The sequence below is a fragment of the Oncorhynchus clarkii genome, chromosome 23, assembly GCF_045791955.1.
Source record: "Oncorhynchus clarkii lewisi isolate Uvic-CL-2024 chromosome 23, UVic_Ocla_1.0, whole genome shotgun sequence".
Lineage (NCBI taxonomy): Eukaryota > Metazoa > Chordata > Actinopteri > Salmoniformes > Salmonidae > Oncorhynchus > Oncorhynchus clarkii.
In genome coordinates, this window is record NC_092169.1 from 650543 (window position 1) to 675067 (window position 24525).

The 24525-nt window shown below is 42.4% G+C and overlaps 1 protein-coding gene across 1 annotated transcript in view; it reads right to left on the bottom strand.

Annotated features, from left to right (window-relative positions):
• LOC139381891 (WDFY family member 4) overlaps positions 1-24525 on the bottom strand; it is a 158879-nt gene that overhangs the window by 36334 nt on the left and 98020 nt on the right. The window contains exons 43-52 of the mRNA XM_071125743.1: positions 21805-21882; positions 21385-21576; positions 14104-14170; positions 13692-13897; positions 9079-9227; positions 8778-8898; positions 8520-8605; positions 8341-8403; positions 953-995; positions 598-717 (exon numbers count right to left, since the gene is read on the bottom strand). Of these exons, the coding sequence (XP_070981844.1) occupies positions 598-717; positions 953-995; positions 8341-8403; positions 8520-8605; positions 8778-8898; positions 9079-9227; positions 13692-13897; positions 14104-14170; positions 21385-21576; positions 21805-21882 (1125 nt within the window). The remainder of the gene's footprint in view (positions 1-597; positions 718-952; positions 996-8340; positions 8404-8519; positions 8606-8777; positions 8899-9078; positions 9228-13691; positions 13898-14103; positions 14171-21384; positions 21577-21804; positions 21883-24525) is intronic.

Sequence of the window (24525 nt, forward strand, 5' to 3'; positions counted from 1 at the left end):
AAATTCTATGTGAATTTGGTTGGGTCGCCAAAAAAGTTAGATATTGCAGCTTTAATGTGAATAGTGATTAATTTACATGTGTCCCTCAGGTTTAAGGTCATCCCTCTTAACGTGAACTGAACTCTTGTTTCAATTTGATAAAACTCATTTTGTACATTATTTTCTCAAAAGGAACACCTTATAGTCAAATCATTGTGTAGAAGCAGGTAAGCTGATTATACTCTATTTGGCCATTTTATGGTGTTTTGTGGTGGAAAACTGAGTGCGTCGGAGCATAACACATCAACACTATTACATATAGATAGATAGAATAGAAATGTTTTAACAAGTTCACATTTTTGGTTAAACTTGCATTCAATTGCCCCTCCCTGATGCACACAAGCTTCCATATAGTCCTTTTTCTTAATTTAAATTCTTGAGATGGGAAATCATGCTTGTTACTAAGTTGAACATGCACTCTTTATGACAAAATTAGGTTAAATAAGTAGTTACACAGCCAGTATTATTACAGATATGAAACATACAGAGACAGACACAGAGAGACAGACACACAGACAGACACACAGACAGACAGAGACAGACAGTATTACTCCTCACCTCCGACTTGTAGTCAGCTAGGACCCAGGGGAAGACGGGGTACTGCATGAGGTCACTATAGGTTCTACCAGCCAGAGTGTTCAAATGCATCAGGTACTCAAAATTACTAATGTCCCCACGCTGTCAGAGTAAAAGAACACAGACAAACACAATCTGTATTTAGATAATACTGCGCTCTCAGAGAGAACACACACATGCATGATATATCATGTTGATAATACTAGAATATATTAAGAATATTAAAATATGATGTGTTTGCCACAATGTTCACAATAAATACAAACATTTGTCAGTCATAGAAAAACAACTGAAGTTCTCAGTAGATCACTATCAATTATGTCAAACAGTACAGTACCTGCCATTTCACCTGAGTAGTCTTCTCCATCACTGGAGTCTTCCTGAACAACACAACAACAACAGAACATCAGAATATCAACTGTCAACTGCATTAAGCCACATCTACCAGTTTACATAGGCTACTCGACATGCTCATGTTAGTCATGACCTACAGTACCATTCAATGTTTTTTTTTTTTTTTTTACTATTTTCTACATTGTAGAATAATAGTGAAGACACCACAACTATGAAATAACACATATGGTATCATGTAGTAACCAAAAAAGTGTTAAATCAAAATATATTTTGATGACAGCTTTGCACACTCTTGGCATTCTCTAAACCAGCTTCACCTGGAATGCTTTTCCAACAGTCTTGAAGGAGTTCCCACATATTCTGTGCACTTGTTGACTGCTTTTCCTTCACTCTGCATTCCAACTCATCCCAAACCATCTCAATTGGGTTGAGGTCTTGTGATTGTGGAGGCCAAGTAATCTGGCGCAGCACTCCATCATTCTCCTTCTTGGTCAAATAGCCCTTACATAACCTGGAGGTGTGTTGGGTCATTGTCCTGTTGAAAAACAAATGATAGTCCCAACAATTGATAGTCCTTGTCTCACCGCGCACCAGCGACTCCTGTGGCGGGCCGGGCGCAGTGCGCGCTAACCAAGGTTGCCAAGTGCATGGTGTTTCCTCCGACACATTGGTGCGGCTGGCTTCCGGGTTGGATGCGCACTGTGTTAAGAAGCAGTGCGGCTTGGTTGGGTTGTGTATCGGAGGACGCATGACTTTCAACCTTCGTCTCTCCCGAGCCCGTACGGGAGTTGTAGCGATGAGACAAGATAGTAGCTACAAAAACAATTGGATTCCACGAAATTGGGGAGAAAAAGGGATAAAAAAAAAAAGTGTTCATTCAGTATTGTTGTAATTGTCATTATTACAAATAAATAAAAAAGTTGTCTGATTAATCGGTATCGGCTTTTTTGGTCCTCCAATAATCGGTATCGGTGTTGAAAAATCATAATCGGTCGACCTCTAAAACATACCCTCGTAAAACTGACCACCCTACCGATCCCCGACTTCGGCGATGTCATTAACAAAATAGCTTCCAATACTCTACTCAGCAAACTGGATGCAGTCTATCACAGTGCCATCCATTTCATCACCAAAGCCCCTTATACCACCTACCACTGCGACCTGTATGCTCTCGTCGGCTGGCCCTCGTTACATATTCGTCGCCAGACCCACTGGCTCCATGACATCTATAAGTCTATGCTAGGTAAAGCTCCGCCTTATCTCAGCTCACTGGTCACGATAACAACACCCACCCGTAGCACGCGCTCCAGCAGGTATATCTCACTGGTCATCCTCTAAGCCAACACCCCTTTGGCCGCCTTTCCTTCCAGTTCTCTGCTGCCAATGACTGGAATGAATTGCAAACATCGCTGAAGTTGGAGACTTATATTTCTCTCACTAACTTTAAACATCTGAGCAGCTAACAAATCGCTGCAGCTGTACATAGTGCACCCAATCTACCTACCTCATCCCCATATTGTTTTTATTTACTTTTCTGCTCTTTTGTACACTAGTATTTCTACTTGCACATCATCATCTGCTCATCTATCACTCCAGTGTTAATATGCTAAATTGTAATTACTCTGCTACTATGGCATACTTATTGCCTTACCTCCTCATGCCATTTGCACACACTTTTTGCACACACATACTTTATTTTTAGCCAGCAGCCTAAACACCGTGACTAAACGGTTGCTAGATCAAATCCCCAAACTGACAAGGTAACAATCTGTTGTTCTGCCCCTGAACAAGGCAATTAACCCACTGTTCCTAGGACGTTATTGTACATAAGAATTTGTTCTTAACTGACTTGCCTAGTTAAATAAAGGTAAAAAAAAAAAATATTAAATGACTCGTGACAGACGGTCACCGCAACAGCCCTTGTGGAGATGAGTGTGTGTAATGTGTACCCAGCAAACAAAAATTGGTTCTGTGCAAGTTCCCAGAACATTTGTTCGGTCACGGCAAATGTTCTCATAGAATGTTTGTATAAAACACTTGCCTGATGTTGCAAGAATGTTCCTAGAACACATTTAATCTGTTCTTTAAAGTTTCACAGAATGTTTCATTAGGTTGTGGGAACTGTCTGGTGAGAACAATGTGGGCACATCCCAAAATACAAAAACTGTCCAGTTGTGTGGATGATCTACAATGTTTCTTTTAGTATGCAAAAAACATTCACCTGATGTTGCAAGAACTTTCCCAGAACACATTTCGTAATCATATCGGGTGCGTTTTTAAAAAGTTGAACAGTTCATTTTTACACCATGTTTATTTTATTTTTTTCAGTTAGTCTAAATTCTGCATTTGACTAGATTTATAAATTTGGACTAAATAAAGATTTACTCTCTTTTAGTAGAGTATACCTGAGCCTCAATTTCCCTTTTTTCTCAAAAGAAACACGTTTAAAGAACAGCCAGATCCTTAATCCTCTATGCCAGTGGTTCCCAAACTTTGTATAGTCCCGTACCCCTTCAAACATTCAACCTTCAGCTACGTACCCCCTTTAGCACCGGGGTCAGCGCACTCTCAAATGTTGTTTTTTTGCCATCATTGTAAGCTTGTCACACACACACACTTTACGATTCATGTATTAAACATAAGAACAAGTGTACGTTTTTGTCACAACCCGACTTGTGGGAAGTGACAAAGAGCTCTTTTAGGACCAGGGCACAAATAATATAATAATAATAATCAATCATTTTGCTCTTTATTTTACCATCTTACATATAAAACCTTATTTGTTCATCGGAAATTGTGAAAAACTCACTACAGTTTAATGAGAAGGATGTGCTTGCACATAACTCTGCAATGTTGGGTTGTATTGGAGAGTCTGTCTTAAAACGTTTTCCAAAAACAGTCTGTGCTTGTATTTAGGTGTCATACGAGTGAGGGCCAAGAATAGACTCTCACATAGGTACGTGGTTGCAAAGGGCATCAGTGTCTTTTTTATTTAAATCTTTATTTAACTAGGCAAGTCAGTTAAGAACAAATTCTTATTTTCAATGGCGGCCTAGGAACAGTTCAGATTTGTACCTTGTCAGCTGGGGGATTCGAACTTGCCTTTAAGTTACTAGTCCAACGCTCTAACCACTAGGCTACCCTGCCGCTCTCAGTGGCTTAACAGCACAATTTTCCAAGTCAGAATACTCTGAGTGCAGCCCAATCCAGAAATCTGGCAGTGGCTTCTGATTAAATACAATTTTCACAGAACCGCTTGTTGCAACTTCGATGAGGCTCTCTTGTTCAGATATTGGTAAGTGGACTGGAGGCAGGGCATTAAAGGGATAACGAATCCAGTTGTTTGTGTCATCCATTTCGGGAAAGTACTGGCGTAATTGCGTACCCAACTCACTTAGGTGCTTCGCTATATCACATTTGACATTGTCCGTAAGCTTGAGTTCATTTGGTCACAAAAAAATCATACAATGATGGAAAGACCTGTGTGTTGTCCTTGTTAATGCAGACATAGAAGGCTCCAACTTTTTAATCATAGCCTCAATTTTGTCCCGCACATTGAATATAGTTGTGGAGAGTCCCTGTAATCCTAGATTCAGATAATTCAGGCAGAAAAAACATCACCCAGATAGGCCAGTCGTGTGAGAAACTCGTCATCATGCAAGCAGCCAGACAAGTGAAAATGATGGTCAGTAAAGAATGCTTTAAGCTCACCTCTCAATTCCAAAAAAACGTGTCAATACTTTGCCCCTTGATAACCAGCGCAATTATGTATGTTGTAAAAGCGTTACATGGTCGCTGCCCATAGCATTGCATAGTGTAGAAAATACACCAGACTTCAGGGGCCTTGCTTTAACAAAGTTAACCATTTTCACCGTAGTGTCCAAAACGTCTTTCAAGCTATCAGGCATTCCCTTGGCAGCAAGAGCCTCTTGGTGGATGCTGCAGTGTACCCAAGTTGCACAGAGCAACCGGTTGCACACGCATTACCACTCCACTATGTCTCCCTGTCATGGCTTTTGCGCCATCAGTACAGATACCAACATGAGCAGCAGCTACATACGGACCATTAGTGGAATTCCCACAAGCGAGTAATGGTTACTGTGATTGGATGTTAATTATTTGACTAGGCTACCTGTATTTGACATTGTGTTGAACACTGTTCGCTGAACACTAGATGGTTTAATTTTATTTTTGGCAGTGAAACCAGGCTACTCAGGCAAGAAAAACATTTTAAAATGTAAAATTGTATGAATGTCATCACAACTGAGCATATTTTGTGTTTTGGGAATCTATCTCTTGTACTGTTCCTACACTGTTCCTACCTGTTCTGGGAACCTTTAAAGAACTCAGAAAGGCTGTTCTGTCAACATTCTTGAAACATCAAAGAAACGTGTTGTGCACCCTGATATAAACATTATCTGACTGTCAGCACAACTAGACAGTTTCTGTGGAAACATATATTTCAGAACCTAATGAAACATTCTGGGAACCATTAAAGAACAGACTAAATGTGTTCTTGGAACGTTCTTGTAACATCAGGTAAATATTTTCCACCCATTCTCTGAATGTTTTGGGGATTTTACCATGCTAATGTTAAATAAAACCCTAACTAGAACTAGAGCTAATGTTCTGGGAATGTTCCCGGATTGCTGGGTAGTTAATACTGTGAGTTTGTGTGTGTGAACCAATGGAATGGCCAGTTAACTGGAGCTGCTGACAGAGTACACTGCTACCTAACTTTGCAGGCCATATCAACTGGTTGAACCTCTTCACTCTACTGTAAATAGAAAATGGTATGTACTTATCGTCATAGATTACTACAGTACAGTACTCAACTATGGTTGATGTGTATGTAAACAGGCGGGCTCAGTACAGCTTGCTTTGACTCAGCTTGCTTCAGCTCGGTCGTGTGAAAAGCCCCTAAATTACATCTAATAATGGACATGGGCTTAATCCGGACAGGTTGCTTAACTAAGCTCAGAAACAGCAGTAATATTGAGTTATTTCTCACTCATAAGGCCCAGAAATAAAGTCTAAACAGCAGACTTGTAGTAAATGTTCTCGTTCCAATTTCCAGAAATATCTCTGGGTTATATGATACTCATACAAAGTCATACACTTGATTTCACAAATCAAGAGCCATCTAAAGTATATCCAATTTCTATCCCCAGTAACTCCTTACCACATTATTTTGTAGAAAGCAGCCTAAATCAATCATTGCATTTGTCCCGCTGTACAATATAGTATAATTGCAAGCAATAATTTCCTATAGGAGGTTGTAGTGAAAACAAGCGATGGTGAATCACTTCTCTGTTCTCTGTGATCCTCAATATGATTAATGAGGTGATAGAGGGCCTTAGGGCTTTAATACAGACACACTCTGCTCTCTGAGACACACACACACTTGCACACTCTGCTACACACACACACACACACACAAAAACGCAAACACAAACCCTAACTGTAATTTTTCAAAGTCCTGATTTGACTCTGTCTCTTTTCACACAAGCACACACACTCCCCACCTGGGAGAGGCTTCCCAGTTCAACAAGCTGGATCTTGTGGGCCTCCCGAGTGGCGCAGTGGTCTAAGGCACTGCATCACGGTGCTAGCTGTGCCACTAGAGGTCCTGGTTGGAGTCCAGGCTCTGTCACATCTGGCCATGACCGGGAGACCCATGTTTGTCTATGGAGATTGCATGACTGTGTGCTCGATTTTATACACCTGTCAGCAGCGGGTGTGGCTGAAATAGCCGAGTCCACTAATTTGAACGGGTATCCACCTACTTTTGGCCATGTAGTGTTTCTACAGGTGAAGTCGGAAGTTTACATACTTGTTAACAAACTATAGTTTTGGCAAGTCGGTTAGGACATCTACTTTGTGCATGACACAAGTCATTTTTCCAACAATTGTTTACAGACTGATTATTTCACTTATAATGCACTGTATCATAATTCCATTGGGTCAGAAGTTTACATACACTAAGTTGACTCTGCCTTTATACAGCTTGGAAAATTCCAGAAAATGATGTCATGGGCATAGAAGCTTCTGATAGGCTGATTGACATCATTTGAGTCAATTGAAGATGTACCTGTGGATGTATTTCAAGCCTATCTTCAAACTCAGTGCCTCTTTGCTCGACATCATGGGAAAATCAAAAGAAATCAGCCAAATCAGCAAAATCAGCCAAAAAAGTCTGGTTCATCCTTGTGAGCAATTTCCAAATGTCTGAAGGTACCACGTTCATCTGTACAAACAATAGTACGCAAGTATAAACACCATGGGACCACGCAGCCGTCCTACTGCTCAGGAAGGAGACACATTCTGTCTCCTAAAGATGAACGTACTTTGATGCGAAAAGTGCAAATCAATCCCAGAACAGCAAAGGACCTTGTGAAGATGCTGGAGGAAACAGGTACAAAAGTATCTATTTCCACAGTAAAACGAGTCCTATATCGACACAACTTGAAAGGCTGCTCAGCAAGGAAGAAGCCACTGCTACAAAACCGCCATAAAAAAGCCAGACTATGGTTTGCAACAGCACATGGGGACAAAGATTGTACTTTTTGGAGAAATTACCTCTGGTCTGATGAATCAAAAATAAAACTGTTTTGCCATAAAGACCATTGTTATGTTTGGAGGAAAAAGGGTGAGGCTTGCAAGCCAAAGACCACCATCCCAACTGTGAAGCATGGGGGTGGCAGCATCATGTTGTGGGTGTGCTTTGCTGCAGGAGGGTCTGGTGCACTTCACAAAACAGATGGCATCATGAGGTAGGAAAATTATGTGGATATATTGAAGCAACATCTCAAGACATCAGTCAGGAAGTTAAAGCTTGGTCGCAAATGGGTCTTCCAAATGAACAATGACCCCAAGCATACTTCCAAAGTTGTGGCACAATGGCTTAAGGAAGCCCTGACCTCAATCCTATAGAACATTTGTGGGCAGAACTGAAAAGGTGTGTGTGAGCAAGGAGGCCTGCAAACCTGACTCAGTTACACCAGCTCTGTCAGGAGGAATGGGCCAAAATTCATCCAATTTATTGTGGGAAGCTTGTGGAAGGCTACCCGAAACATTTGACCCAAGTTAAACAATTTAAAGGCAATGCTACCAAATACAAATTGAGAGTATGTAAACTTCTGACCCACTATGAATTTGATGAAAGAAATAAAATATGAAAAAAATAATTATTCTGACATTTCACATTCTTAAAATAAAGTGGTGATCCTAACTGACCAAAGGCAGGGAATTTTTACTCAGATTAAATGTCAGGAATTGTGAAAAACTGAGTTTACATGTATTTGGCTAAGATGTATGTAAACTCCCGACTTCAACTCTACCTGATGTGTATGTGTATGTGTCCACACTCACCTGGCATTAGTTATGACCTCAGCAACCCCTCTACCTATCAATGCTGGCACCACTGAACACAGCCTACAGAAAGTAGTAGGAATGGAAAACAGAGAGAAAGAAAGAAAGTCAAACATGTCCCATAAAGCCACACTCTCCATCTCTCTCTCCATGTTTTCCTATCTCTCTCCATCTCTTACCTTTTAAAAGCAGACACATGGTCTTTGTTGAAGAAAACCAGGAAAGTAGAGTATCCGTTCTGCATAAAGATCTCCAGCGCATTTTCCTGAAGTGTCAGAAAACAGGAAACGTTTCCACAACATTGCAACAACTTTCTAATAGACACATGAAACACACCAACATGCAGACGGAGAAATATATATGTTTTAACATTTTACTCCAAAAAGTAGACTATATAGGGAGTTAGGTGCCATTTCAGATTTGCCGTGTAAGTTCACCTCTAGAAGGAAACGCATAAAGCGGACATCTCTTATGTCCTGGTAGGGCCATCGTTTGCAGCTGGGGCTGGATGAAGATATGTCTTTAGTCAACATACTGGAAACGAACGCGTCACGCACACTGGGGGAAAGAGAGACACGGGGTGTGAACAACAGTTCATAATGATTAATATTCAATAGTATAGTATAGTATGTTTTCCCATATATCCCTATATGTATGTACACACAGACATTGTCCAACTCATCTCTCGCTCTCTCTCACAAACACAGCCACACGTACGGACGCACGCACACACAGTACCCAGTGGGGTGGTGTTTTCTGCAGCAGACGTCTCCTGCGGGGCTTAGGGTGAAGCCCTCACACATGTACAGACTGTCTGTTCCAAACAACAGCAGCCCCTCTGTTACAGACAGCCCACTGACCACCACCACACACACCTTCGCTTTAACCTTGGGGGAGAGAGGACACAACAGATCATAATTGTAAATGATAAGTCAAGGTTATATTAAATTGTTAAATAAAGGTTATATTCACAATCAGTGTTACATCATGATAGTTCTGAAGTGTCTGTCCTATATCTGAAAGATACAAGAAAGATCAGGGAACTTCTATATATATTTTGTACATATATTTAACCCCTTATTTTTGGCACTAAACATGTTTTTCGATGTATATACATGTTCCATTCATTTTTTTCAACTGGTACCAGGGGACCTTCAGACAAGTCTTGTGAGGCCTGTGGGTGTCCTAGAGCAAAACAACTGACATGTACGTGTTCGTGAGAGTCATATTAGTGTATAGCTATGGACAGAAGTTGGCAGATTGGCTGTACCAACTTCAGGCGAGTCCCAAGAAGCTTGTGGGAGTCATAGAGCAAAATGGAGAACACCATTGTGTTCGTGAGAGTCTCATCTTTCCATGGAGGGGTAATAGTTTGTCAAAACATTTGGATGCTACAGATGATTTTGTGAGAAAACCGATTTTCGGGGTTTGTCTAATGGTCTGACAAACATTGCTCTAGCTCTGTCACCTTTCACCGCAGATGCGGAAGTGTGACATAGGCGGATGTGGTTGATTGACATGCATCCAATGCAAAATAGATATCTCTATCTTAAACTGACATTTTTATGGAGATTGTTTTTGTTATGCTAATTAGATTTCCATGGGGGCGCAGACATCGACAGAACTACATCATTTTAAAATAAGAATACACACTTTCGTACATTTATGCCTTAGCATTTCATGCCTCATGTACTCATTATAACGGCAACACTGCAGCCATTCATTTTCCCATATATTGCGATCCTTTGCTCTACTGTTATAATTGCTTTGACCAAGCAGGTCCTGATATCCTAAATCGCATAGCACCAGTCGATCTGTGAAAAGGCCCATGGAGTTGGTGGAAGAATCCTTTAATTCATGGCCACTTGCTCAGCTGGGCCAGGGGCACTTTAATTAGGTCAGGTGGAAATGTCCATAACTCCATAACATGAGGAAATCGCCATCACCCAATCTGGCTGCTTTCTCTTCCTTAACTCCATCTGCTCCAGAAATTCTGTGCGTCCATGAATCCACATAAGGCCACCGAATCTGTTACATTTCAGCTGAACTATCTGTTGCGATCGGGAGAGTGGGCCATCAGTTATTGTTTATAGTTATTACCGCAGAGCGCACGCTTCAAATCTATTGTGTAATGTAAATGGTCAATGATCACAGCCCTACAGATCATCACAGGCCAATTGTGCCATCGATATATGGTATTATGTAATGAAATTACATGTACATATGAAGACAAACTTGAAATATGAAACGTCATTGTTTGCTGAACTGATCAATTCTGATATCAAACTAATGGTGATAATAGATTGGATAACCGATCACTGTTTGAATTATTTGTATTATTCTTCTCATGATTATGATAAATAGTTATGAGCCAAAATGACTCAAGGATGATTCCTATTGACTTCTTATTGAACTGGATTGCTGAATTACCTAATTATGTTAATAATGAATGATTGTTATGATTTGATCTTTGTGATTATGAATTTGATTGGATACCTGTTATTCTGTTTCCTTTGTTATGCAGCACAGAGTACCCAGTAAATATACCACTTCATGGTTAAAGGAATTCCTGCCTCCGTCTCATCCATTCCTCTGTCACCTGACCTGTGACCACCTGTTCACCTTCACTGTCAGTCATCTTACCTGTCCAGCTACCCACATAGATTCCAATCTTTCAGTAAGCATCAAAGAGAATCTCACAACATCACAAACCATCCATGTCCTTGTTTGTTCTGTTTGACGTCAATACTATGCATATTTGTGATTCATAGATGAATGTAGCAACCTTGTTCACTAAATTCTCCTGACATGTATACAGCTACCTTGTTTCTCTAAAATCTCCTGACGTAAATAAAACAACCCTGTTTTGCTAAATTCCCCTGGCGTGAATAAAGCTACCTTGTTTCGCTACATTTCCGAGATGAATAAAGCTACATGGTCATCTACAGTTATCGCCCTTAATAGGTAACATGGGGTAAAATATTGAGTTTTTACAGTACCACCCGCCATGGATTTCATTAGGTAAGATTCATACCTTGAATCGTGTGGAGTTCACTCCCACTAGAGATTCAACTTAATGGTTTATTGACTGAGAGGCTAATGTCATACCACTGATTTCTCCCCAGAAACATTACCATCATAATTACACTATCGGCGGTGGAAGTCTAATCATGCTAAAGATGGGGGGGGGGGGTGCTGTGCTCCTGGATTAATAAGCGTGTAAATGCCTGTGTATCTGACAACGGCTCAGCAGGACACACACACACACCAACTAGCTAGGAGACAGTTGATACAACCATCTACTGTTTAAAAAAAATAATTAATTTATTAACATTATTAAAACACTCTGCTGGTTGATTTTGCTTTAACATGACCTGTTAATATGGTTTCCACCTCAGCATCTTGTCTTACATTTCCATTGTAATTCCCCTATGTCACATTCACACCCAGCAGCATCCACCAGTCACACACATACACACATATCACAAGAGGTTGGTAGCACCTTAATTGGGGAGAATGGGATTATGTTAATGACTGGAGTGGGATTAGTGGAATGGTATAAATTATATCCAACACATTGTTTGATGCCATTCCATTTGCTCTGTTTCAGCCATTATTATGAGCCATCATCCCATCAGCAGCCTCCACTGGTACATACACTTAGGCTTACAAGTTATTTAGGTCAGTTAGAGGAGAGGTGTACGTATTAAGTAACCAGAGGTGTTCCATTGTAAAGTTTCAAAAAGTAATGTGAAAACCATGAAACCCTGGTTACTTTTATGCTCCCATGGGACGTCAAGACATCATCACCACTCCGGGATGCACATGATTGATCATTTTAATCACACATCTTCATCATGATTAAAAGGACACAGTCACCACTTCATTATTCAAATTATTAACATTGATTGATGGATCATAGAGAAACTGTCCCCCTTTTCACCAAGATGGCGGTGCTCCCGCTATAGACTCAGAGACTGAATGGGCCCTGATGCTTGTATTATGTGTGACTCTGAAGACAGTCACTGCTACGAGTGTGATTATGTGTGACTAATTCTATTGTCTCTCCTCATTTACCACTGTGTGTGAGTGTGTGCATGCATGTGTGCGTGCACCTGCCCCTCCCTGTTTCTCTCCCTCTCTCGGCCCCAAGGGACCCACCACCCAAAAAACCATATGGGGCTCCACAGGCCTCTCACAATGAATACTAATCAAATCCCACACACTGGGAGAGAGAGGGGCCTAGTGATTATTAGGGAAATTAATCACTGCCACACACACAATAGGAAACCTGCTAAGTGATAAGAGCCTCTCGTCTGAACACACTGAACAAACACGAGCGAGTGAGTGCTCGCACGCACACACACACACACACACCACACGCACATTCACACAGTGTAATTGATGTAGAAAAAACATTATTTATTGCCAACAGAAAAACGCCCCACAATAATATGCCTACAACCTACAGAGACCCTAACTCAAGTGACTATAAATTATCAAGCTGATGTGATTCAACTAATGGAGGGAGAGGAGGAAAAAGGGAAGAAAAGAGGAGGACATCAGGTGAACTGAGGAAAGGATAAGTGGAAAATAGAAGGGAAGAGAAGGAGAGGTGGATGAGTGGAGGAGAGAGAGAGAGAGCAGTGGATGAGTGAAGTGGAGGATAGGAGGGTTCTTATTGGTTGATATCCTAATGTCACAACATTGAATTCTCCCAAGAAACATTACCATCATAATCACACTATCGGCAGTGGCAGTCTAATCATGCCAAGTACTGTATGTGTGTGTGTGGAGGGGGGGGCTCTAAGAATAGTGCTCCTGGATTAATAAGCGTGTAAAGGCCTGTGTATCTGACAACAGCTCATCAGGACACACAGCCACATCAGCCAGCTAGCTGAGAGACAGTTGATACGACCTCCTACTGTTTTTTTGTTAATTCTTCTGTCAGAAACATTAGTAAAACACTCTGCTCGTTGTCTGAGCTTTAAACAGCCCTGGGTTACCACAGGGTTACAACTGACTAACACAAACACACACATTAAACTAACTATAACAGATGAGATTCTGATAGCAGATGGGAGGTATTGGAATCCCATAGACTATCTGGACGATAATAAAATATAGATCTCTCTCAAAGTGTGGGACTTTTCTGGTTGAGAAGACGTCATACTGGATTACAACCAACTGGTCTTTGTAACATGTTAAAGACGTCTTTTTTATGACAAAACCTCATGGGAAGGACGTCACATTTTGGTTGATATCTGGTCAGATCTGATTAAAACATGATAAATATTTATATTTCTGGTTGCTAAAAATACATTTTTTAACCAGTATACAACCTGACTCACCTCTTCATCAGGCTCCAGCTCCTGTAGTATGGTGTGTGTGTGGCTGCAGGTATGTGAGCAGGGCTCAGGGGTGGTGGACGCTGGGGCGAAGAGCTCAGTGAGAGGTGCAGTAGTCTCAGTCAGGACAGGGAAAAAGGTTAGGCGGTTACAGTCCTCTCCACCATCCTCCTCTTCCTCTGTCCCTGGCTCAAACAGGATCCTTGACTCTGGAACACATACAGAGACACATGAGTGTGGGCACAGTTGCTAAGTGGGTAGAGCACAGCGCTTGCAATGCCAAGATTGTTGGTTCGATTCCCACTGAGGCCATCCATACGAAAAATGGATGCACGCATGACTGTAAGTTGCTTTGGATAAAATTGTCTGCTAAATTACATATTATATTATGTCAGGTGTGTGTCTGTGGTCTTACCTGAGTCAGTCTCTGTCCTTCCTTTGCTCTCCTCTGGCAGACCATTTCTCACACACATATCTGCCAACTACACAGCAACACAGAGAGGACAGATGAAGCAAATACGATGGCGCCGTAGGGGAGGGCTGCCATCTTACCGGCTCTCAACCAACCATGCTATTTTGTTTATTTTTTTGCGTTGTTCGTAACTTGTTTTGTACATAATGTTGCTGCTACCGTCTCTTATGACTGAAAAAAAGCTTCTGGACATCAGAACTGCGATTGCTCACCTCAAACTGAAAGAAGAGTTCTTCTTCAATGAGTCGAAGGGGAGGGATATACTACTACAGACACCCGACTAGGCCCAGATCCCCGTAATTCGCTGGATAAGAAAACTGAGATTTCGTGGAAAAAGATCCGGGTGCCTTGTGAGGATCAGGCAACGAGTGGCTAACTTGCCCTTGCCTTTCGTCCTGCTAGCTAATGTTCAATCGTTGGAAAATAAATGGGGACGAGCTGAAAGCATGTATATCCTACCAACGAGTCGTGGCTGAATGACGACATTAAGAAAGTACAGCTGGCGGGTTACACACTCCATCGGCAGGACAGAACAGCAGCCTCTGGTAAGACATGGGGTGGGGGCCTATGCATATATGTGAACAACAGCTGGTGCACGATATCTAAGAAAGTCTCAAGGTTTTGCTCGCCTGAGGTAGAGTATCTCATGACAAGCTGTAGAATGAACTGTCTACCTAGAGAGTTGTCATCTGTATTTTTAGTAGCTGTCAACATACCACCACAGTCCGCTGCTGGCACTAAAAACTGTGTTCAAACGCTCATCCAGAGGCGGCGCACCTAGTGGCCGGGAACTTTAATGCAGGGAAATTTAAATAACTTTTACCTAATTTCTATCAGCATGTTAAAAGTGCAACCAGAGGAACAAAAAATTCTAGACCACCGTTACTCCACACACAGAGACGCGTACAAAGCTGTCCCTCGCCCTCCATTTGGCATATCTGACCATAATTCTATCCTCCTGATTCCTGCTTACAAGCAAAAATAAATGCAGGAAGCACCAGTGACTCGGTCTATAAAAAAGTGGTCAGACGAAGCAGATGCTAAAATACAGGACTGCTTTGCTAGCACAGACTGGAACGAATTACAAAAATCTCTGAAGCTGGAGACTCACATCTCCCTCACTAGCTTTAAGCACCAGCTGTCAGAGCAGTTTACAGATCACTGCACCTGTACTTAGCCTGTAAACAGCCCATCTACCTACCTCATCCCCATACTGGTATTTATTTATTTATTTTGCTCCTTTGCACCCCAGTATCTCTACCTGCACATTCATCTTCTGCCGATCTACCATTCCAGTGTTTAATTGCTATATTGTAATTACTTCTCCACCATGGCCTATTTATTTTCTTAACTTACCTCATTTGCACTCAATGTATATAGATTTTTTGTTTTCTTTTGTTCTACTGTATTATTGACTGTATGTTTTGTTTATTCCATGTGTAACTCTCTGTTGTTGTATGTGTCAAATTGCTACGCTTTATCTTGGCCCGGTCGCAGTTGCAAATGAGAACTTGTTCTCAACTAGCCTACCTGGTTAAATAAAGGTGAAATAAAATAAAAATAAAACATGTTCAGGAATTCTCATTTACAACTGCGACCTGGCCAAGATAAAGCAAAGCATTGCGACAAAAACAACAACACAGACTTACACATAAACAAACGTACAGTCAATAACATAATAGAAAAATCGATGTACATTGGGTGCAAATGTAGAAGAGTATGGAGGTAAGGCAATAAATAATTACAATTTAACATTAACCCTGGAGTGATAGATGTGCCGATGATGATGTGCAAGTAGCGATACTGGGGTGCAAAAGAGCAACAGGATAAGTAACAATATGGGGATGAGGTAGTTGGGTGTGCTATTTACAGATTGGCTGTGTACAGGTACAGTGATCGGTAAGCTGCTCTGACAGCTGATGCTTAAAGTTAGAGAGGGAGATATAAGGCTTCAGTGATGTTTGCAATTCATTCCAGTCATTGGCAGCCGAGTACTGGAAGGAAAGGCGGCCAAAGTAAGAGTTGGCTTTGGGGATGACCAGTGAAATATTCCTGTTGGAGCGAGTGCTACGGGTGGGTGTTGCTATGGTGACCAGTGAGCTGAGATAAAGCTGGACTTTACCTAGCAAAGACTTATAGATGACCTGGAGCCAGTGGGTCTGGCGATGAATATGTAGTGAGGGCCAGCCAACGAGAGCATACAGATCGCAGTGGTGAGTAGCATATGGGGCTTTGGTGACCAAATGGATGACACTGTGATAGACTACATCCAGTTTGCTGAGTAGAGTGTTGGAGGCAATTTTGTAAATGACATCGCCAAAGTCAAGGATCGGCAGGATAGTCAGTTTTATGAGGGTATGTTTGGCAGCATGAGTGAAGGAGGCTTTGTTGCAAAATAGGAAGCCGATTCTAGATTTAATTTTGGATTAGAGATGCTTAACATGAGTCTGGAAGGACGGTTTACAGTCTAGCCAGACACCTAGGTATTTGTTGTTGTCCACATATTCTAAGTCAGAACCGTCCAGAGTAGTGATGCTAGTCGGGCGGAGGGTGCGGGCAGCAATCGGTTGAAGAGCATGCACTTAGATTTACTAGCGTTTAAAAGCAGTTGGAGTGGCCACGGTAGGAGTGTTGTATGGCATTGAAGCTCGTTTGGAGGTTTGTTAGCACAGTGTCCAAAGAAGGGCCAGATGTATACAGAATGGTGTCGTCTGCGTAGTGGTGGATCAGAGAATCACCAGCAGCAAGAACGACATTGTTTATATATACAGTGAAAAGAGTCGGCCCGAGAATTGAACCCTGTGGCACCCCCATTGAGACTGCCAGAGGTCCGGACAACAGGCACTCCGATTTGACACACTGAACTCTGAGAAATAGTTAGCATGAACCAGGCGAGGCAGTCATTTGAGAAGCCAAGGCTATTGAGTCTGCCAATTAGAATGTGGTGATTGACGAAAGCCTTGGCCAGGTCAATGAAGACGGCTGCACAATACTGTATTTTATTGATTGCGGTTATGATATCGTTTCGAACCTGAAGTGCACCCATGACCAGCTCGGAAACCAGATTGCATAGTGGAGAAGGTACAGTGAGATTCTAAATGGTAGGTGATCTGTTTGTTAACTTAGCTTTCAAAGATTTTAGAAAGGCAGGGCACGATAGATATAGATTTATAACAGTTTGGTTCTAGATTGTCTCCCCCTTTGAAGAGCGGCAGCTTTCCAGTCTTTAGGGATCTCAGACGATACGAAAGAGGTTCAATAGGCTAGTAATAGGGTTTGCAACAATTTTGGCGGATAATTTTAGAAAGAAATTGTCTAGCCCAGCTGATTTGTAGAGATCCAGATTTTGCAGCTCTTTCAGAACATTAGCTGTCTGGATTTGGGTGAAGGAGAAGTGGGGTGGGGGAGGGGGCTTGGGCAAGTTTCTGCAGGGGGTACTGAGCTGTTGGCAGGGTTAGGGGTAGCCATGTGGAAAGCATGGCCAGCCATGGAAAAATGCTTATTGAAATGATCGATTATCATAGATTTATCAGTGGTGACAGTGTTTCCTATCCTTAGTGCAGTGGGCAGCTGGGAGGAGGTGCTCTTATTCTACATGGACTTTACAGAGTTCCAAAACTTTTTGAATTAGTTCTTACAGGATGCAAATTTTTGTTTGAAAAATCTAGCCTTAGCTTTCCTGACTGACTGAGTATATTGGTTCCTGTCTTCCCTGAAAGGCTGCATATCGCGAAGGGATATTTGATGCTATTGCAGAACGCCACAGGATGTTTTTATGCTGGTCAAGGGCAGTCAAGTCTGGAGTGAACCAAGGGCTATATCTGTTCTAAGTTCTACATTTTTTAAACTGGGCATGCTTATTTAAGATGGTGAGAAAAACACTCTTGAAGAGCAAGCGGGCATCCTCTACTGATGGGATGAGGTCAATATCCTTCCAGGATACCCGGGCCAGGTCGATTAGAAAGGCCTGCTCGCTGAAGTGTTTTAAGGAGCGTTTGACAGTGATGAGGGGTGGTCGTTTGACCGTGGACCCATTGTGCACGCAGGCAATGACGCAGTGTTCGCTGAGATCCTGGTTGAAGACAGCAGAGGTATATTTAGAGGGCAAGTTGGTTATGGATTTAGGGTTGTACCTAGTAGGTTCCTTGATAATTTGTGTGAGATTGAAGGCATCTAGTTTAGATTGTAGGATGGTAGGGATGTTAAGCATGTCCCAGTTTAGGTCACCTAACTGTACAAACTCTGAAGATAGATGGGGGCGATCAATTCACATATGGTGTCCAAGGCACATCTGGGGGCTGAAGGGGGTCTATAGCAAGCGGCAACGGTGAGAGACTTGTTTCTGGAAAGGTGGATTTTTAAAAGTAGAAGCTCAAATTGTTTGGGCACAGACCTGGATAGTATGACAGAACTCTGCAGGCTATCTCTGCTGTAGATTGCAGCTCCGCCCCCTTTGGCAGTTCTATCTTGTCGAAAAATGTTATAGTTAGGGATGGAAATTTCAGGATTTTTAGTGACCTTCCTAAGCCAGGATTCAGATACGTCTAGGATATCTGGGTTGGCGGAGAGTGTTAAAGCAGTGAATAAAACAAACTTAGGGAGGAGGCTTCTAATGTTAACATGCATGAATCAAAGGCTATTACGGTTACAGAAGTCAACAAATGAGAGTGCCTGGGGAATGGGAGTGATGCTGGGGGCTGCAGGGCTTGGGTTAACCTCTACATCACCAGAGGAACAGAGGAGGAGTAGGATAAGGGTACGGCTAAAGGCAATAAGAGTAAAAAGAGCATATTTCTTGGTGCGGAAGAATAGATTCAAGGCATAATGTACAGTCAAGGGTATGGTTGGATGTGAGTACGGTGGAGGTAAACCTACAGTCTGTAGATGGAAATTGAGATTAAACATTTTATAAATATATGTGAAATATATGCGAAGAAAACGATATATACAAGGGACAGGACAAGCAAAACAGATGTCCGACAGCTACACCATCTTGGAACGGGAGTGCATACCCCAACCAGAAGACATAGATTACATGTAACATTCGCACTGAGCTAAAGGGTAGAGCTTCCGCTTCCAGGAGCGGGACTCTAACCCGGAAGCTTATAAGAAATCCCGCTCTGCCCTCCAATGAACCATCAAACAGGAAATGCGTCAATACAGGACTAAGATCAAATCATACTACACCGGCTCCGACGCTAATCGGATGTGGAAGGGCTTGCAAAGTATTGCAGACTACAAAGGAAGCACAGCCGAGAGCTGCCCAGTGACACAAGCTAACCAGATGTGCTAAATAACTTATATGCTCACTTTGAAGCAAGTAACACTGAAACATGCATGAGAGCATCAGCTGTTCCGGACGACTGTGTGATCACACTCTCTGCAGTTGATGTGATTAAGAAAATCAAAAAGGTCAACATTCACAAAGCCGCAAGGCCAGACGGATTACCAGGACGTGTACTCCGAGCATGCACTAACCAACTGGCAAGTGTCTTCACTGACATTTTCAACCTCTCCCTGTCTGACTCTGTAATACCAACATGCTTCAAGCAGACCAACATAGTCCCTGTGCCCAAGAACACGAAGGTAACCTGCCTAAATGACTAACGACCTGTAGCACTCACATCTGTAGCCATGAAATGCTTTTGCTCACATCAACACCATTTTTTTCAGAAACCCTAGACCCACTCCAATTTGCATACAGCACCAACAGATCCACAGATGATGCAATCTCTATTTTCACTCCACACTGCCCTTTCACACCTGGACAAAAAGAACACCTATGTGAGAATGCTATTGATTGACTACAGCTCAGCGTTCAACACCATGGTGCCCTCAAAAAGCATGCACTGACCAACTGGCAAGTGTCTTCACTTACATTTTCAACCTCTCACTTTCCGAGTCTGTAATACCAACATGTTTTAAGCAGAACACCATAGTCCTTGTTTCCAAAAACACTAAGGTAACCTGACTAAACGACTACCGACCAGTAGCACTCACATCTGTAGCCATGAAGTGCCTTGTAAGGCTGATCATGGCTCACATTAACACCCTCATCCCAGAAACCTTAGACCCACCCCAATTTGCATACCTCCCCAACAGATCCACAGATGATGCAATCACAATCCACACGGCCCTTTCCCACCTGGACGAAGGAACACCAAAGGAACACCCACAATGCCATTCATTGACTACAGCTCAGCATTCAACACCATAGTGCCCTCAAAGTTCATCAATAAGCTAAGGACCCTGGGACTAAACACTTCCTTCTGCAACTGGATTCTGGACTTCCTGACAGGCCGCCCCCAAGTGGTAAGGATAGGTAACAACACATCTACCACGCTGATCCTCAACACGGGGGCCTTTCAGGGGTGCGTGCTCAGCCCCCTCCTGTACTCCCTGTTCACTCATGACTGCACGGCCAGGCACAACTCCAGATCCTCAAAAGGTTCTACAGCTGCACCATCGAGAGCATCCTGACGTGTTGTATCACTGCCTGGTATGGCAACTGCTTGGCATCTGACTGCAAGGCACTACAGAGGGTACTGAGTACGGCCCAGTAGATTACCGGGGTCAAGCTTCCTGCCATCCAGGACCTCTATACCAGGCGGTGTCAGAGGAATGCCCCGCACATTGACATTGACTCTGTACCAGTACCCCCTGTATATAGCTCCGCTATTGTTATTTACTGCTGCTCTTTAATTATCTCTTACCTTTTTTGTATATATTCTTAAAACTATATTGTTGGTTAAGTGCTTGTGAGTAAGCATTTCACTGTATGGTCTACACCTGTTGTGTTCGGCGCATGTGACAAATACAGTTTTATTTGATTTGTTACACACTACTCAAAGAACAGCCATTACACTCATAAAACAACTGGTTTCAACTGGGCACTAGTTAATTTAGCTGAGCCGATGATTTGTTCCTGTGAAAACTGATCCTAGATCAGCAATTCTACTTTGAGATGTTGATTTATGAATACGTTCCCCAGTGTCCACATGCCAGGAGGACTTCACATAATCAAAGATTGGCACTGATTCAAGTAGAAACAATGTTAATCATTGTTACTGTGTTCATTAATGACGTAGCGATGTAAAACCTAATGGAGAGAGACAGAAAGAGAGAGAAAGCTATAGACTCGTAGAGAGAGAGGCTGACAAATAGGGAATAGAGAGAGATACAGTTGAGTGTGAGACAGCTATGGTATACAGTAAGGGCCAGTACCCGTTTGGAGTGTCGCTGGGCTCTCCTGCGGATGCGAGGCCTGGTGCGGTTGGGGCCTTCAGCTGCATCCTGGACCCAGCCTCGTGTCAGCACCACCCCCGGCCCCGGGCCGAACACACCCCTCTCCCTTAGCAGCTCCTCCTCCACACACAGCCACATAGTCCCCAACCGCTCCCACTCATAAACACACAGCTGCAGGAGAGGGAAAGGAATGTAAAAATAAACATTGGGGGAGATAAGAAGAGCGTGAAAATTACGTATGGGGAACATTAGAGGCATGTCAGAATTATGTTGGGGAACCATAAGAGGAATGTAAAATTATGCTCGGGGAATGTAATAGGAATACTGTAGGAATGTAAAAATGTTCCACAAAAGGCTGTTCAATCACATTCTATATGGGCACAAAAGATTTCGCAGTACCTGTGTGTGGTTCTTCCTCAGCTTCTCAAACATCTCCTGACCTCTCTTCAAATGGGCCTCCATACAAGACAGGAACTCCTAGAAAGGAGGAGAGAGACAGAGAGACAAATCAAATCAAATTTTATGGTCACATACATGTTTAGCCGATGTTATTGCGGGTGTAGTTATTGTTTCTAGCTCCGACAGTGCAGAAATATCTAACAAGTAATATCTAACAATTTCACAACATATACCCAATACACACAAATCTAAGTAAAGGAATGGAATTAGGAATATATAAATTAACAATGTCAGAGCTCAAGTGGCATAGCCAAACGTTTCTTCACCGTAATGAGTTTGGATCTGAGTATCGCCTCGACAATTTCTAGAATGCAAACACATTCTGTTCTGATTGGTCCCAGAAACTGATGGGTTGGGCCAGAGCCAGAACACACGTGGTTAAAGCGACGTTTAGAAAATGTGTAATTTGTCTCCCAAGTGGCACAGTGGTCAAGGCACTGCATCACAGTGCGAGCTGTGCCACTAAAGATCCTGGTTCGAGTCCAGGCTCTGTCGCAGCCGACCGTGACCAGGAGACCCATAAAGGGGAAGCACAATTGGCCCAGCGTTGTCTGGGTTAGGGGAGGGTTTGGCTGGTAGGGATGTTCTTGTCCCATCGCTCACTAGTGACTCCTGTGTCAGGCTGGGCACAATGCACGCTGACACGGTCGCCAGGTGTACAGGCACCTTGGTGCAGCTGGCAACCAAGCCAAGCAGTGCAGCTTGGCTGGGTTGTGTTTATGATGATGTACGGCTCTCGACCTTCGCCTCCCCTGAGTCCATGCGAGAATGGGACAAGAAGATACCACGAAATAGGGGTAAAAAAATTATAATAAAAGACAATGTAACGTCAAAATGAGGTCTGTTGTACAAAAAAGTCATCTGCGATTGGATCATCTCTAACCAGAGTATGAAAGCCTGGTTAGAGATGATTTGATACTCTGGTTAGAGTTAGAGCCGAGAAGTAGCACGGAAAAATCATCTGTCCTTGGTTGCAACACTCACTCACACTCACAGTTTGGAAACTGCCTCTGAAAGAACGTCAGCACAAGAACTGTTCGTCGGGAGCTTCATGAATTGGTTTCCATGGCCGAGAAGCCGCACACGAGCCTAAGACCAGCATGCGCAATGCCAAGTGTCGGCTGGAGTGGTGTAAACCTCGCCGTCATTGGACTCTGGAGCAGTGGAAAAGCGTTCTCTGGAGTGATGAATCAAACTTCACCATCTGGCAGTCCAATGGACAAATCTGGACAAATCTTGGTTTACCTGTCTCAATGCATAGTACCAACTGTAAAGTTTGTTGGAGGAGGAATGGTTGGGCTAGGCCCCTTAGTTCCAGTGAATGCACATCTTAACTCGACAGCATACAATGAAATTCTAGATGATTCTGTGTTTCCAACTTTATGGCAACAGTTTAGGGAAGGCCCTTTTCTGTTTCAGCATCACAATGACCCTGTTAAAGAACTTGACTGGTCTACAAAGAGCACTGACTTCAACCCCATCGAACACCTTTGGGATGAATTGAACCGCCGACCGCTAGCGAGGCCTAATTGCCCAACAGCAGTGCCCAACCTCAATAATACTCTTGTGGCTGAAAGCAAGTCCCAGCAGAAATGTTAAAATTTTTGTGGAAAGAAGAGTGTTAAAGCATCAAAGAAGAAACCAACTCCATATTAATGCCCATGATTTTGGAATGAGATGACCGATGAGCAGGTGTCCACATACTTTTGGTCATATAGTGTATGTAGCGAACAGAAAGAAGTGAAAGGATTCAGTTTGAGTCGTCAGGCAACACTACTATGACTATCCCTCAAAGTGTGTTACATCATAAAACAAATATCTAAAAAATCACGGAAAAAACTGAAAATTATAATCAATGATCAGTGATCATTTAGACCATTTATACAGTACTGTGTGTGTAAAAACAACACACCTCAATAATTATGTATGAAAAACAATGTCCCATCTTTTCCTTATGACCTTTCTGTAGCGTAAAACAGCCACTTCCCATACTGCGTATTCATATTAGTATTGTTTGTTTCATCATGAAATTACCATACACTCATATAATTACAGCTCATATAAATTGCATTCAGTGGGTGAAATAAGCTAGTGGCTACACATCTTTCCAATAATACTGTCTATGGATCTAAACCTTTGGTGTCTGTGATCTAATTAGCTTAAACATTAATATCTCAGTGGTACGCTGAGGCAGTGGGCAGGGTGCAGTGGTGTGTCTGTGCGTCCTTGTGTGTGTCTTTGTGTGTGTGCATGTCCTTCTACTACGTTAGCACTAGCTAGTGACACTTAGGACTCACATTGGCACGGCTCACAGAATCATTAAGACAATCATCACAACATAGGCCTCATCACTGAGAGGGTGAAACAACACATCTCCTGCCATAACGTGTGACCGAGAATGCACACTTCAGTTGGTTACAGACAGAACATTACAGACTAAATGAACATGCTGCAGACTTGAGCTTCAGTCATGGTCGTGGATGGCTAACTCGATTTCTTTGTGGTATTGGTAATCATATTTCTCTGATCTACTGCCTACACCTGGGGAAATAAATGCAATGTTTTATGTTTTATTAAATACTTATTTTTTTGTAAAAAAAAAAAAAGAAACAGAATATAAAATCCTTGTTCGTCAATCTAAGTAACATAATCACAAAATCG